This window comes from Gobio gobio, assembly GCF_949357685.1.
Source record: "Gobio gobio genome assembly, chromosome: 1".
Classification (NCBI taxonomy): Eukaryota; Metazoa; Chordata; class Actinopteri; order Cypriniformes; family Gobionidae; genus Gobio; species Gobio gobio.
In genome coordinates this window covers 73,197,875-73,214,766 of record NC_137097.1, presented here as the reverse complement: position 1 = coordinate 73,214,766, position 16,892 = coordinate 73,197,875, and the positions used below count along the sequence as shown (strand labels likewise).

General features: G+C 38.2%; 2 protein-coding genes across 2 annotated transcripts in view; one reads left to right on the top strand and one right to left on the bottom strand.

Moving 5' to 3' along the window:
• LOC307125338 (uncharacterized protein) overlaps window positions 1-16,892 on the top strand; it is a 500,360-nt gene that overhangs the window by 466,494 nt on the left and 16,974 nt on the right. The window lies entirely within an intron of this gene.
• Window positions 1-16,892, bottom strand: part of LOC307122960 (uncharacterized protein) — a gene marked incomplete at both ends in the record, with an annotated part of 765,959 nt that overhangs the window by 744,879 nt on the left and 4,188 nt on the right. Inside the window, 3 exons of the mRNA XM_079811308.1 lie at window positions 16,000-16,095; window positions 16,315-16,489; window positions 16,568-16,631. Coding sequence (XP_079667434.1) covers window positions 16,000-16,095; window positions 16,315-16,489; window positions 16,568-16,631 — 335 coding nt within the window. The remainder of the gene's footprint in view (window positions 1-15,999; window positions 16,096-16,314; window positions 16,490-16,567; window positions 16,632-16,892) is intronic.

Here is a 16,892-nt window from a genome sequence, read left to right as displayed (position 1 = left end):
GAAAAGTTAGTGAATGCATTTATGACCTCTAGACTAGATTAATGTAATGCACTACTAGCTGGCTGTCCTGCCTCCTCAATAAATAAGCTACAATTAGTCCAAAATGCAGCTGCTAGAGTTCTTACTAGGTCAAGAAAATATGATCACATAACACCAATTCTAACATCTCTACACTTGTTACCTGTTAAGCTTTTTATCAATTATAAAGTATTGCTACTGACCTATAAGGCCCTAAATGTTTTAGCTCCTGTGTATTTAACTGATCTTCTATCGCCGTATAACCTATCACAATCTTTAAGATCACTAAACTCTGGGCCTTCCTAATAATGTTCAGGGCTAAGACTCACTCCTCCAGTTTAAATCTAGATTAAAGACACATCTCTTTAGCCAGGCATTCACATGATGCATCTCTTAAACTTGTACTCTATAGTTATATCAATGCACATGATCGTCTTTGCTTAATGCCTTTAACAGCAGCTACGCTAGTTATTTTTCTGTTCTGTTTTGTTCTGTCCTGTTCTGAAAAGGATCGACCGCCTGCAGTTGATTTGGACATTCTCGGTATTATCAACTGGCCAGAGTTTAGAGAGCGCAGTATACTAGATGGAGTATAATGTGTTAAGAGCTTGCTCAAGTATTGGGGAGCTAAACCGTTTAGTGCTTTGTAGGTAATAAGCAAGATTTTTAAATGTATGCAATGTTTAATAGGCAGCCAGTGCAGTGTTGACAGAACTGGGCTAATATGGTCATACTTCCTGGTTCTAGTAAGAACTCGAGCTGCTGCGTTTTGGACCAGCTGGAGTTTATTTATTAAGCGAGCAGGGCAACCACCCAGTAGAGCATTACAATAATCTAACGTTGAGGTCATGAACGCATGAACTAACTGTTCAGCATTTTGCATTGAGAGCATGTGCCGTAATTTAGATATATTTTTAAGATGGTAGAATGCAATTTTACAGATGCTAGAAACGTGGCTTTCAAACGAAAGACTGGTATCAAAGAGCACACCCAGGTTCCTCACTGACAACGAGGACTTGACAGAGCAGCCATCAAGTGTTAGACAGTATTCTAGGTTACTACTTGTAGAGCTTTTTTGTCCAATAATTAAAAATTAAGTTTTTTCTGAATTGAGTTGCAGGAAATTACTGGTCGTCCAATGTTTTATATCAGCTATGCATTCCGTTAATCTTGTGAATTGGTAAGTTTCGTCAGGGCGCGAAGAAATATAGAGCTGAGTATCATCAGCATAACAATGAAAACTAACGCCATGGTTCCTAATGATATCTCCCAGTGGTAGCATGTACAGGGTGAAGAGCAGCGGTCCTAGCACTGAGCCCTGCGGTACTCCATACTGAACTTGTGATTGGTGTGACATCTCTTCATTTCCTGCTACAAACTGATAACGGTCACATAGGTATGATTTAAACCATGACAAAGCAATTCCACTAATGCCTACATAATTTTCGAGTCTATTTAAAAGAATGTTGTGGTCAATAGTATCGAATGCAGCACTAAGATCAAGTAACACTAATAGAGAGATACAGCCACGATCGGATGATAAGAGTAAATCATTTGTAACTCTGATGAGCGCAGTCTCAGTGCTATGATACGGTCTAAATCCTGACTAAATCCTGACCATTTCTTTCTAAAAAGGAACATAATTGTGAAGACACTGCCTTTTCAAGTATTTTTGACAGAAAGGGTAGATTTGAGATTGGCCTATGATTGACTAATTCTGTAGGACCAAGTTGCATTTTTTTAATAAGTGGTTTAATAATAGCCAACTTAAAAGTTTTCGGTACATATCCTAATGACAAAGATGAATTAATGATATTAAGAAGAGGATCTATGACCTCTGGTAGCATACATGTTGTTGATTTTGATGATTTAACGAGTTTAGCCAATTCTTCTTCTCCTATAGCAGTGAATGAGTGTAATTTTTCCTCAGTGACACTACAATGCTCTGTCTGATGTGATACTGTAGTAGACGGCTGCATGGTTAAAAATGTCTTCCTAATATTATCAATCTTACATGTAAAGAAGTTCATAAAGTCATTACTGCTGTGCTGTTTACAAACATCAGAAGCTGAAGCTTTATTTTTGGTTAATTTAGCCACTGTATCGAATAAATACCTAGGGTTGTGTTTGTTTTCTTCCAAGAGAGTCGAGAAATAAGCAGATATTGCAGTTTTTATGGCCTTTCTGTATGCGATCATGTGCTCTTTCCACGAATTACGAAAGACCTCTAGTTGTTTTCTTCCAGCTGCGCTCCATTTTTCTGGCTGCTGTTTTAAGGGCCCGGGTGTGCTCGTTGTACCACGGCGTTGGACTATTTTCTTTAATCTTCTTTAAGCGCAGGGGAGCAACTGTGTCTAAAGTACTGGAAAAGAGAGAGTCAATAGTTTGTGTTGCAACATCGAGTTCTTCTAAGCTATCTGAGATGCTGAGGAGATGATACAGATGAGGAAGATTATTTAAAAAGCAATCTTTAGTAGCGGCAGTGATTGTCCTGCCATTTTTGAAGCGAGGGGGCGGCTTTGTAACCTTAGCTAAATTAAGTATACATGATACTAGGTAATGATCAGAGATGTCATTGCTCTGCTGCAGAATTTCAATGGTATCAACATTTATTCCATGTGACAATATTAGGTCTAAAGTATGATTATGGCGATGAGTGAGTCCTGACACGTGTTGCCTAACTCCAATAGAGTTTAGAATGTCTTTAAATGCTAATCCCAATGCGTCTTTTTCGTTTTCTACATGGATATTAAAATCACCAACAATTAGTACTTTATCTATGGCCAATACTAACTCTGATAGAAAATCAGCAAATTCTTTGATAAAGTCTGTATTTTGCCCTGGTGGCCTGTATACAGTAGCTAACACCAATGTTGAACGGGTTTTAACATGTACACTACATAACGTTACATAAAGCACCAAAACTTCGAAGGAATTATATTTGAAACTAGACTTCTGAGTAATACTGAAGATATTATTATAAATTACAGCAACCCCTCCCCCTTTACCTTTCAGACGCGGCTCATGCTAATAACAATAATCTTGGGGGTGGACTCATTTAAAGTAATGTAGTCGTCAGGTTTTAGCCAGGTTTCTGTCAAACACATCACATCTAGATTATTATCTGTAATGATATCATTAACAATAAGCGCTTTTGGGGAAAGGGATCGAATATTCAGCAACCCAAGCTTTATCAATTGTTCATCTGTATTATATCTGTTGTTTATTTGTTGGACATCAATTAAATTTTTACTGTTGAATGGTTTTTAAGTTTTTTTTGTATTTACTAATTCGGGGAACAGACACAGTCTCTATATGATAATATCTAGGTGAAAGAGTCTCTATGTGCTGGGATTTATCTGAATCCAGTGATGTGAGACAGCTAGCAGACGGTCGGTTTAGCCAGTTTGTCTGCTTCCTGACCTGGGCCCTAGTGAGTCAAGGTTTAGCTCTAAGACTATGTGCCAAATTACTAGAGAGAAGAGCGGAACCACCCCAGGAGGGATGGATGCCATCCTTCTTCAACAGGTCAGGTCTGCCCCAAAAACTTTTACAGTTGTCTATGAACCCTATGTTATTTTGCGGACACCACTTAGACAACCAGCCATTGAGTGATGATAGTCTGCTAACTATCTCATCACTCCTTTTAACAGGGAGCGGTCCAGAACAATAAACAGCCTCTGACATCGTACTAGCGAGTTCACACACCTCTTTAATGTTAATTTTGGTGATCTCCGACTGGCGAAGTCGAACATCATTAGTGCCGACGTGAATAATAATATTAGAGAATTTACGATTAGCTTTAGCCAGCACTTTTAAATTTGCTTTGATGTCAGGCGCTCTGGCTCCCGGTAAACAAGTGACTATGGTGGCTGGTATCTTAACGTTCCGTGTAATAGAATCACCAATGACTAGGGCACTTTCAACAGGATACTCAGTGGGTGCTTCACTGAGAGGGGAGAACCTGTTTGATGTTCTAACTGGAATGGAAAAGCAGTTTTTTGGTCCGCGACTATGCCTTCTCACCGTCTGCTGCGAGGGCCCTGCAGCCGAAACCGAAGAATGTACAGAGTTCAGAGTACTGAACATGCAGCATGCAGTGCAAGTGACAATGACAGGAGATGACATGACTTACAGTGTTTGTTGATTAATCCAATTTACCACAATTGTTTGCTGGACACTATTTACTAATCCAACTAATGAACTCAGAGAGCAGGAGTCCCGGGTGCAGAGATGACAAGCCAACAGGCTAGCGAAATGCTAACGTGTGATGGCGATTTAGATTAAAATTTAACGTGACAGGCAATATTTAAACAATGTATGGTGATGAGTAAGTTATATTTAGCAGTAGAACAAAGAAAATATATCAAAATAGAGATTCAAACGCAAGCAAGGCTGTACAGAGCTACAAACAAGGCAGGAGGCAAAAAGGAGACAGGAGCAATCGATGAGGAGCAATTATAAACATATTAATGTCAAAAGTGTCATTACACTGTATTCAGCACAAACTGGGCTACCATAATATGTGAGCAACATGTATGTACATGCTTGTATTTTTGAGAGAATAACGTTTATGCGTGATTCAATTTGTCACATAAATAAGGACACAAAAATCACAACAGATATGTGTCCGCAAGACCTTTGACTAATGGGTGTTATTGCCTAGATTTTTTGCCTCAAAATTATGTAAAAATCATCATGCCTACTCATTCACATAAAACAACATTGATTTTAACACTTTTTGTTTACAAGGGCTTGTGTGTGTGGGGGGGGGGTGAATAATCATGAATAATGCTGTGATTTACACTTGAGAAGACAAATAAACGTATAATGAATGAGCCTTTGAGTCAGGTATGTGAGACGGAACTACAAGAAAGAATATAAGGACAAAAGAAATATGTATATATTTGGTAGTTTATTCAGAATATAGTTAACAATATCAAGCCTGCATTTATGTAATCAAAAATACAGAAAAAAACTAATATTGCGAAATATTACAATTTAAAATAACGGTTTTCTTTCTCAACAAGGGAGTCAGAATTACATTGAAATGAAATTTTAATAAAACAAGTGATAGAAGGGCAAGAAAAGACATTCAGGCAGTATAATATATAACCCACACCATTGAATTCAGTCAGTGGATGGTCCTTACAGTTCGGTAATACAACACAGGACATGGTCATCGTTAAGAGAGTTCTTAAAGCAATAAGCTGATTGATTTGATCATGCATGCAGTTTGATCTGCATTAGAAGTCTGATTGTTTGAGTCTTTTACAGTTTCTAACTCATAATTACTCAACATACTAAAGCACCACAGCCTGTATACAGTTAGACTTCTTTGCAAATGGATCCAGAAGTGAAATACAAAAAGATTGTATCCTAAGACAGAAGACACCACAGACTTTAACTACACCATGTACCCCAAAGCCAACACAGCTGAAAAAAAGTCATGCAAAATCTGACATGAAAGAAAAAATTTAAAATGTGTAGGTTTTTAAGTCGTATATGAAGTTTCTGGTTGGTTGTGAGCAGAGCGGTTTGGTGTGGACAGATTTTAACTGCTATTGTACAGATCCACATTACTGGAAGTCAAATCTCATCTGTCTTTCAGTCGTCAGCTGCTCAGACTCTGAATATAAGAACAAATTATATTAGGCACATTAGGCAGTGCATTACAGTGATTTTACCATCATTTTGATTGATTATTGATTATAATTCATAAAATGATTGTAATTGATTATTGATAATTATTTGTTACCTCACAGGAATTGTCACTCGCCTTGTTCAGTGAGACGTCATGCTTTCATTCTCTATAAAAAAGATACAATAAAAAACTGAAATAAAACTGAAAAGGAAAATGTTCTGTTATTCTGTATTCAAAGCACAAATGTGTGTGTGTGTGTGTGTGTGTGTGTGTGTGTGTGTGTGTGTGTGTGTGTGTGTGTGTGTGTGTGTCCAAAAGTTACTTAACTAAAACTGACAAAACCTCCATTGACATCCTCCAACAGAGAAATGAATGAAAAATGAAATCTAATTTCTATAAATGCTAATGTTTTCTTTTAGGGATTGAGTCAGTCTGTAGTCGGGTCAATGAAAAATAAGAAAAATAATACTTTTTTTAGATAAAAAATAAATAATTTTAAGCAAAAGATGCTTAAATGTCCAAAAAATGTATGGTGTTGATTCATATTGGTTTTATAGCTTTTAAGACAGCATTAATTCATTATTAAACACGATTTCTGATTTTATCACCTAGAAAATGTCAGGTGGTGCGACCATATATTCATTTAAAACAATAGACATATACAAAATACATATGAATCATTGTAAAATGCACATCACATGGTAAATTCCCTTTCCATTTCTTTATATGTTGCCCTTTTAGTCCAATTCATATAAACGGACACTTTTCTATGTGTTCAGAACACAAATTTCCATAATAAGTTATGTTTTTTTTTTATTTTTTTATTTCTATATACATTATATAATGGTTTAAATTTATATATCTTACTTCATTTTGCAATTGCAGTGGGAATTGATACTTTTAAATGTAAATTTGCTGGTCGCGCCACCTGACATTTTAGGTCTTTGAAACACCACAACTCAAAAAGTCAATTGAATTAAAAAAAAAAAAAAAAGTATCTTATAAAGGAAAGATTGTAGATCAATTTGATATGTGACATGTATTTTTTTTTTTTTTTTTAGGAAAATAATGAATTTGGACACAAAAAATACATGTCATTGACCCAGTCATTGTAATTAGATGTATAAAAACAACAACAGAAGTCTACAATATGTGCTAATTTACAGCACAGTTATAAAGTATTTGCCATTATCACATGACCTGAGATTGACTAATTACAGAGTTGACAGTGCAGCCCTAAAGAAATAAGATTATAAAACATTAGAGAGCAAAAACTATTTATCATGGAGTGTCCTAACCAGCAGCAAAATTACATTTTGTCAGTGGCTTACGGTGTTGTCCTGGGAAGCCCCGCCCACATCAAACTCTCATTGGGCCAAATAAATGCTCCTCATGTATATTAATCATCAAACATAGATGAGGTGATTTTGAAAGTTTAAAAAAGCATATTATATGACAAATGATGAAAGACAAATTGCTTGTGGCAGGAATTCTGTCCCATTACAGGTCAGGATGTGCTGTAATAATTAAAATGGTAATTTAGCAAAATTTTGGCCATGATGTTCAACACTGTGTGTGCTTGTGTGTTGTGTGTGCTTGTACTTGGTGTTGTGTGGCTCTGGCGGTTGGTTATCCTGAAATATCTTCAGCTTTTCACTGTTCCTGCGCAGTACATCTCTGAGCCGTGCCATTGAATCGCTCTGATTCAGTGCACGGCTTCTGTCCTGCACAAACACACAGACTCAATACACAACATACACACACATTCGTTTGGGTCACTGTATTCAGAACCGAGAAGCTGTTTGCTTTATTCAAACACAGATCTGCATTTCTGCTACACATTTCTGGACCAGAGGCCTGTTGCACAAAAGTAGAATTAAGACATCCAGGATAAATGACTGAGCTGAGCTCAATGAAGCCAAAACAAGTGCGTCCAGGCTTAATTGGTTGCACAAAGACCGAGCCAGGATGAGCAGACACGGATTCATCAAGCCAGGTTAAACCAATCCTGGATAGGTGCGCTTACGGCTCACTCAAATAGACCCGCCACCGATCACTGATTCACTGATTCACCATGGCAACTAGAGAGGCGTACTGTTCCCCGTCGGAGGCACAAATCCTCGTGGAGGCATACGAGGAGGTAAAAGACATAATTTAGAAGAAAGACAACACCGCCACAGTGATAAAGCAAAGAGAAAAAGCATGGCAAAGTATCGCAGACCTCCTGAATGCGCAAGTAGTGCACAATTACACACTCCAAATAGTTAATTCACATCTCCAAAAACGCAGTTGTACTCTGATTATGAAACAGTTTAATTTATAATTGAAATGGACTGCAGATATGAGTGAAATTGTGTAAAGTAACTCCATCACACTGTATAAGGCTTTGATACATTATTATCAAAGCCTTACATTATTACTACGCTCAGTAGTACGGTTTAATCTTAGCCGTTGTACTCTGCTTCTTATGTTGTCCACCGATTTGTTCCACCGTTTTCTCCTGATTTTATTAATGTAAAGCTGCTTTGAAACAATGAAACAATTGTGAAAAGCGCTATATAAATCAAATAAAATTGAATTGAATTGAATAGATGAGCTAATAATAATAATCACTTTAATTTATATAGCGCCTTTCAAAGGACCCCCAGGAAGCACAGCAGGCCTAAACCATGCCCATGCCAGGACCAGGGCCAGAGTTGAAATGACCTTTGGCCTCCTGAAGGCACACTTTCACTGTCTTCCCAAATTAAGGGTCAGCCCTGTGAGGGCATGTGACATTACTGTGGCTTGTGCTGTCCTCCACAATGTGGCCTGCCTGAGGAAGGACACCAATATGTGTTGAATTATTTTTGTTAGTATGTGTGCATTCAATTTTGGTTAAATATGTCCTGCGGTGGCAGAGGAAGTAGGGTTTTTTTTTGTTGTTGTAATTATTGATTTGGCCTCTTGTGATGTTTGTGCTGTATACTGTGTGTGATACAAGCTTGCAGGGAGGCTACTGCATTCATTCATTTGTCTGTTCAGTTGATGTGTATGAATTTGTCCTGCATTTATTTCAGTGTGCAGACATGCGGGGTGTGTTATATACAGACCTTTGAATGTGTATTTATCCTTGTGTTGTATAATATGCTTTGATTCTGTGCTTTCCATCTTGTAGAGTCACTGTGTGACTTCAGTTTCGAAAGGAACTGATGGTTTACCTGCTTTGTTTTATCCTTATTCAATAAAGGAACCTATTGTTACACTTTGTGTTTTTATATTTATATAGAATGTGTATTTTATACGACAGAGTATTTAGGCCACACTGAGGAAAAAGGAAAAAGTCATACATTTATAAGGCTGGTTCTTTCTGCAGAAAAGATGCATATTCTTTTTACAGTCCTGATACTTATGACAATGTGATGCTGATGTACCAAAAGATTACGTATGTCCTTGTTTGTGAAACCATACTGAAGTACAATTCCACAAAATGCCCCACAGCTGTCATTTTAACAACTGTCCTCCTCTAAAACAACGGGTTACAATATTATGACTTAATTTATCGAAGTCTGTGAATTTTCTTTTTTTTTCTCTGTGGCTCCACAGAATAAATCTCCATGGTAATTTACAGTGAGGAAAATAAGTATTTGAACACCCTGCTATTTTGCCAGTTCTCCCCCTTGGAAATCATTGAGGGGTCTGAAATTGTCGTCGTAGGTGCATGTCCACTGTGAGAGACATAATCTAAAAAAAAAATCCAGAAATCACAATATATGATTTTTTAACTATTTATTTGTATGATACAGCTGCAAATAAGTATTTGAACACCTGTCTATCAGCTAGAATTCTGACCCTCAAAGACCTGTTAGTCTGCCTTTAAAATGTCCACCTCCACTCCATTTATTATCCTAAATTAGATGCACCTGTTTGAGGTCGTTAGCTGCATAAAGACACCTGTCCACCCCATACAATCAGTAAGAATCCAACTACTAACATGGCCAAGACCAAAGAGCTGTCCAAAGACACTAGAGACAAAATTGTACAACTCCACAAGGCTGGAAAGGGCTACGGGGAAATTGCCAAGCAGCTTGGTGAAAAAAGGTTCACTGTTGGAGCAATCATTAGAAAATGGAAGAAGCTAAACATGACTGTCAATCTCCCTCAGACTGGGGCTCCATGCAAGATCTCACCTCGTGGGGTCTCAATGATCCTAAGAAAGGTGAGAAATCAGCCCAGAACTACACGAGAGGAGCTGCTCAATGACCTGAAAAGAGCTGGGACCACCGTTTCCAAGGTTACTGTTGGTAATACACTAAGACGTCATGGTTTGAAATCATGCATGGCACGAAAGATTCCCCTGCTTAAACCAGCACATGTCAAGGCCCGTCTTAAGTTTGCCAATGACCATTTGGATGATCCAGAGGAGTCATGGAAGAAAGTCATGTGGTCAGATGAGACAAAAAAATATAACTTTTTGGTCATAATTCCACTAAACGTGTTTGGAGGAAGAAGAATGATGAGTACCATCCCAAGAACACCATCCCTACTGTGAAGCATGGGGGTGGTAGCATCATGCTTTGGAGGTGTTTTTCTGCACATGGGACAGGGCAACTGCACTGTATAAAAGAGAGGATGGCCGGGGCCATGTATTGCGAGATTTTGGGGAACAACCTCCTTCCCTCAGTTAGAGCATTGAAGATGGGTCGAGGCTGGGTCTTCCAACATGACAATGACCCGAAGCACACAGCCAGGATAACCAAGGAGTGGCTCTGTAAGAAGCATATCAAGGTTCTGGCGTGGCCTAGCCAGTCTCCAGACCTAAACCCAATAGAGAATCTTTGGAGGAGCTCAAACTCCGTGTTTCTCAGCGACAGGCCAGAAACCTGACTGATCTAGAGAAGATCTGTGTGGAGGAGTGGGCCAAAATCCCTCCTGCAGTGCAAACCTGGTGAAAAACTACAGGAAACGTTTGACCTCTGTAATTGCAAACAAAGGCTACTGTACCAAATATTAACATTGATTTTCTCAGGTGTTCAAATACTTATTTGCAGCTGTATCATACAAATAAATAGTTAAAAAATCATACATTGTGATTTCTGGATTTTGTTTTTTTAGATTATGTCTCTCACAGTGGACATGCACCTACGATGACAATTTCAGACTCTCCATGATTTCTAAGTGGGAGAACTTGCAAAATAGCAGGGTGTTCAAATACTTATTTTCCTCACTGTATACCATAACATCCAACTGCCACCCTATCCAGCTTTAGTGCAACCGGATCACGGATAAATTGAGCCAGGATCACCAAGATATCCCAGCTTAATCCCTTATCCTAGTTTTGTGCAATAGGCCCCAGAATTACTCAGAAACACTATAGAAAATGTATGTTTGACAAAAACCTGCGATTTACATATTCAAATGATATGAAACTCAATCGGTCTAGATCATCACATATTTCAACCCAAAATAAGCACAGAACAAGAGGATTTGGCATTTTCAATTAAGCACATTGTCCTCCTCACTGTAATGTGAATAAAAATATCATTTTAAAATATTAATATATTATGGCCGTATCTGCTGTACTGCCTAAGTTTAAAAAAAAGGGTTTTTTTTTATAAAGACATTTTTAGAGATTTTAATGTAATGAAAAACAAATTTTAAAACCAGCCGTTGCTTATTATTATTATTATTATTATTAGTAGTAGTAGTAGTAGTAGTAGTAGTAGTAGTAGTATTCAAAACATAGGCCTAAGTTCTCATTTCTTTTTTTGATTTTCTCCAAAACTGATCTGGGCGTATTCTTGTGAGACCCTGACACGTGCAAACATACACAAATAAAGATCAATAATCATACTAAAAGCATCTTGTGTGAGATGATCAGTGTAAAGTAACAGATGATGCTAATGAAATGGGTTGAGCTTCATTAACGCTGCGCTGAATGATGCTGGAAAGATGCATCAACATCACTAATGAGCTGCAAGAACATCTTCAAAGTTCAGACAATAAGCAGGAGGAAAAGTTGTGAGGGAACTGACAAGAGAGGTTTGTCCTGTACCTGTTTCTTATATCTCGAGGCACATTCCTCCAGCATGTCTGCTGCTGTCCTCTTGCCCTGTCTGCGGTACAGAATGGCTAGATTCCTCAGCGTCACATTTATGTCCGGACTGCAGACAAAACAACTCATCCGGTCAGGAGACACGAAAAAAAGAGAACAATCAAACAAACAAAAAAATGTATAGACTTCAATTTCTTTCTCCAGGATATCATTTCTTGTCATTTCGACCCATTCATCTTCTTGGTTAAAAACACTGTTTGACTATGTGAGGACTGTCCGTCTGATTTATGACAACAAAAACTTAAACTAAGAATCAGGAACAAACAGCTTTAAGAACATAATGTGAAGGTTTGTGATGCGTTTGTGGTACCTGTTGATTTTACTGGCTTTGTGCCAGCTTCCATATTCTTTGCACGCCGTGCCGTCTCTGTGTTTCTCCTGAATATCAGCAGACAGACGGTTTTTGAATGACAGCAGACGGGCAGAAACACAAAAACTAATTTCATCCACACAACACACACCTTGCTCATCTCCTCTCTCTCCTCAGCATGCATCCAGATGGGTTTGTTTTTAGCTGAAACAGACACACAAGTAACATCATTACCCATTAAAGCCACATAATTGTGTGCATGTTTTAAAAGGAATGTAAATGTAACATAAGCAAATGCCATTTCAAGCCTCCTCATCTCATAATGCTTGTCTTCACATCAAAAAAATATATTAAATATAAAAACCTCACATTCTCAGAAAGAGCTGTATTGTCTTTTATTAGATTTGTCTCAGGTTTAGTCCTCTGAGAAAAAGGGATGTGTGCCTCAAATCCATCTTTGTGGCCCTTCAACACTAATCTACTAAAGTCTGTTTAATAAGTGCAAAGAAGAAGTGAATTTAAAGAGAAGAAAGAGAAACACTCACAAGTCACGTTTCCACTGTCAGGGCTTGCTAATGCTTGCCAGGGCCAGTCGTGTTTCCTGTCACTTCCAGGGCTTGATCGGGCCTCGTTGAGGCTTCATCAGGGCCAACGGGCAGGGTTTTTTGGCCCGCCGAATACCTTGGTCCAAAGCGGACCAGCTCAGGCTTGAGGAGTGGTTACAAATAAAGGCGGAGTTTAACCGAGTTTGGAGACGGCAGCGGCGCGGATGATTTCATATATCAGCTAACATCAGCATTATCACAATTGTGTATTTATTTGATCTGTCAGTACGTCTCGTCTCTTTATACCAGACTTTCTGATATCCATATTTAGCTCTGCATGTGTCATAAAATAAAGAAAACTTTGGTTTAATGGGAGTTTCCTCTGCTTCTCTGACTGAAAAGATAAAGTGTAGGCCATTGGGACTGGGCTAAAACTCCACAGGGCTAAAACACAGGTCGTATTTTTGGTGGAAAATTAGTAGTAATGATCATTCTTTCTAAATGTAAATGTGATAAACAGAAACAGACGTGACTGAATAAGTATGCGTGTCCTCTTTCTTTTGTGAAATAACGGTAAATACTAGTGGTGTCAACAATAATCGATTCAGCGATGCATCGCAATGCGGGGCATGCACGATTCAGCATCGATGCGGCAAAGTGCCATAATCGATTATGTCACCGTTTATTTTCTGGACTTGAGTTGGACAATAAAGTTGTGAAGTTTCAATTACTTCCAGGGTCATAACAACAACAATCAAGATGGCTGAGGCGGAGGGAGATGACCGCGATAGACGGGTATTAAAAACGCACCCAAAGATTGGAAAGCGGACATCTGGGCACATTTCGGATTCTGACGCCGGCTTCACACCGCACGCGGAGCGGTGGGTATGGAGAGCCGGAGCCCGCGCCCCCATTGTGGATTCACACTGGCAGCGTTTGTCTCGCGCGGATATTGCAAATGCAGACAAATATTGTACATTATGTCACATTTACGGTCTTCTCCTCCGAGCCCCGTCTGTCTCGTGCTTTGATTTATGATGGGCAGCATGCTGCAAATGCGACCGTGTTCCCCTCTGTCCCAAACACATATGCATATAACTTGTTGTATATAAGTAGTTCACATGATAAATGTAAGTTAACATTAAAGTGAATATATGCTTCTAGTTTTAATAATTTAAACAGGCTTTTGAAGTTTGGGCAAAAACTTCTGGCAGTGTTGTGTTTTTAATTTTTTTAACAGCTCTGGATGTCATATGGTGATTGTGAAACACACGGGGCACTTCACTACATGATTTCATGGTGGAATTTGTTATTTTCCATGTTAATCTGGTCAGTTTTGATCAAGAACAATCCACTGTGGCTGTAAATCAGCGTGAGCAGCGCGGCAAAATAGACTCGGCGCCGAAACGATCGCGGCACTGCTGCTTCTGCTCCTGCGATGCGCTGCCGCGCCGCCTCTGCGTGCGATGTGAATGCTCTAATCTGTTAACATGGGCGCCGAAAAAAATATGCGCTGCTTACGCCCTGCTAACGCGCCTGCCACACTAAAATCAAGCACGAGAATTGACGAGTCCCTAGTGTCAACGTTACTGTGTGTGTTGCACTGAATATTTTTATTGCTGGGTGCCTGGGTGGTGGTTGTTGTTACAATAGTGTGACTGTAATTACGGATTAATATTTGCACAGGAGTTCATGAAGTGCCCTGACTCAAAGCTTTTTACTGTACCATTCAATTTTATTTTATTTAATGACATTTATGTCAAAGATACAGGAGAGTGATAATACACACATAGCAGCCAATACAATCTGTTGTTCAATATCTGACTGCTTGTATTGCCTCATGACTGATTAAAAATTTGCCTTGTTGTGTGCAGTAGAATTTTGATGCACCGCAATGCATCGTAGAATCGAATTGAATCGAATCGTTACCTGGTGAATCGTAATCGAATCGAATTGTGAGGGCAGTGCCAATGCACACCCCTAGTAAATACCACTTTTCTGCACTCTCAGAAAAAAAGGTACAATTGTGTTCCTTGGAGAACAAAACATATAACTGTATCTTTAAAAGGTACACAATTGGTCTTTAGGGTACAATTATACCATTGTTTTCCTCTACTTAGAGCAGGGGTAGGCAAGTTCGGTCCTAGAGAGTCGCTGTCCTGCAGAGTTTGGCTCCAACCCTGAAAGACATCTATAGAAGATCTTATTGAGAATTAGGTTTAGGTTTTAATTAGGTTTTAAACAGAGGTTTAGATGTTTTATTGAAAATGTCAAAAATGACTAAAAAAAAATTGTAATTAATTTTTTTTTTAATCACCATTATGGTGATCGGTGTTTCATTTAGTTGGGCAGTTTGACACTTTTTGATGCGAGTTTGTGGTTTTTGTTACAGTGTTAACAAAACACAATCTGTTAAAATCCAAAGAAACCATAAACAAAAATTGTTATGAAGAAAAATGTTTGACTAAATGTTAATAAATAATATTCACCAACAATACTTTCTTGCCACAGATCAGACATTTTGAATTCTGATTTTTAAATACATTCTAGGGAGAAAAAAGTTTAGATGCATACAGATAGCAAGAATCAGCATACGAATCTCAACAATGGTGACATACTTAATGCTGCAATGCATGCTGGGAGCCATGAGTTTTATACTGTGGTGGCTTAGTAGGGTTGGAGCTAAACTCTGCAGGACATCAGCTCTCTAGGACTGAACTTGCCTACCCCTGACTTAGAGGTACAAAAATGTACCCTTAAGGGTACCACCCCAGTGACGGCCACTTGTACCTTAAAAGGTACAATTTTGTCTTCTTTTTTTGAGAGTGTGTGGGACTAATGTGCAATCTTGATACAAATTCATTCATTATGATCAATGTATCACTTATTATTGTAAAACTGTGGTAAAATATTGATGCTCTGGTTTTTAATATTTAAGTAGGCTAAATTACCAAAACGGACGCTTTTATCGTGTTCGTTTTGTGATCTCGCTAGTTTACAGTGGTCTCCTTCTGATAGTTTTCTGATAAAACTTTCATTTGTTGTTGAAATGATGGGTTTGTGTGACCATTGTGGGATGAAGGCTAGTGTTGTATTGTATGTGCATTATAGTGAAGACAACACCGAAACACATTTCCTATCATGTATGCCTATGAAAGACAACAATCAGAGTAAGTATGGGGCGGAGCAACACGTGTAGATTTCTCATCTAATAGCTGAAAGACTATTGGGTTCATGAATATTAATCAGGTTTCCTGTGGTCACCCAAACTTGGCAATCAAAATGTGGAAGCTGATAGGTTAGCATCTATAGCTAACAGAGGCTTCTGCTTGGTCATCATTTTACACAAGCGACTGTGTGAGTGTGCAAATATGTCAAAGATCCTCACCTTGATTTGTTGAACTGTTTTCTCAAACTCTCCTTTAATGTTTTCGCTGTGTTTAAGTTTCTCTTGTAAGGACTTTAGTGCTGTTTTGGACTCCTCCTGGAATTTAAAAGTGAATTAAAGAGATTTCTGTCATATTTTGTATGTAATATATGAGTAAAATGGTGCAGATAAATTTGTATAGTACATATTAATGATATACAATTTTCATATATATATATATATATATATATATATATATATATATATATATATATATATATATATATATATATATATATATATATATATATATATATATATATAAATCTGTCTTACCTTATATGATGAAACCACTTCACCGATGGGTCTGAATTTATGATTGTCGTGTTTCTGTGAGTTAATACACACTACACACACCGGCTGTTTGTCCTCCAGACAGTTTGAGTTTGAGTTTCTCACTGTGTAAACTGCAGAGCTCCTCAGATCCTGATGAACGGCTCTTATTTCTCTCCTTCAGGAACGACTCACACAAGTTTCTTAACACAAGATTATGTGGAGGATTCGTTTTAGAGGATCTTCTCCTGCAGACAGGACACTCCTGAGTTTCCTTGGTCCTCCAGAACTGTTGAAGACACTCTTTACAGAAACTGTGACTACAGGACAAGAACAGGATCCTTGAAGATTTCATGACACACAGGACAAGAAATATCATCGTCAGACAGTGAAGCCATTTTCTCTGTTTGAGCTCCAGCAATCTGAGCTTTACTTTCACTCTCTGAATGATGTTACAAAAACGTATCTGTTCAGAAACAAACTTCTCAAAAAATCCTTCTTGAAAGTGTTTTTCTTTGTCCTCCACTGATTATTTTACGATTCTGTCGAGACACTAAGTCACTTACTAGTAAGTGTTGTAA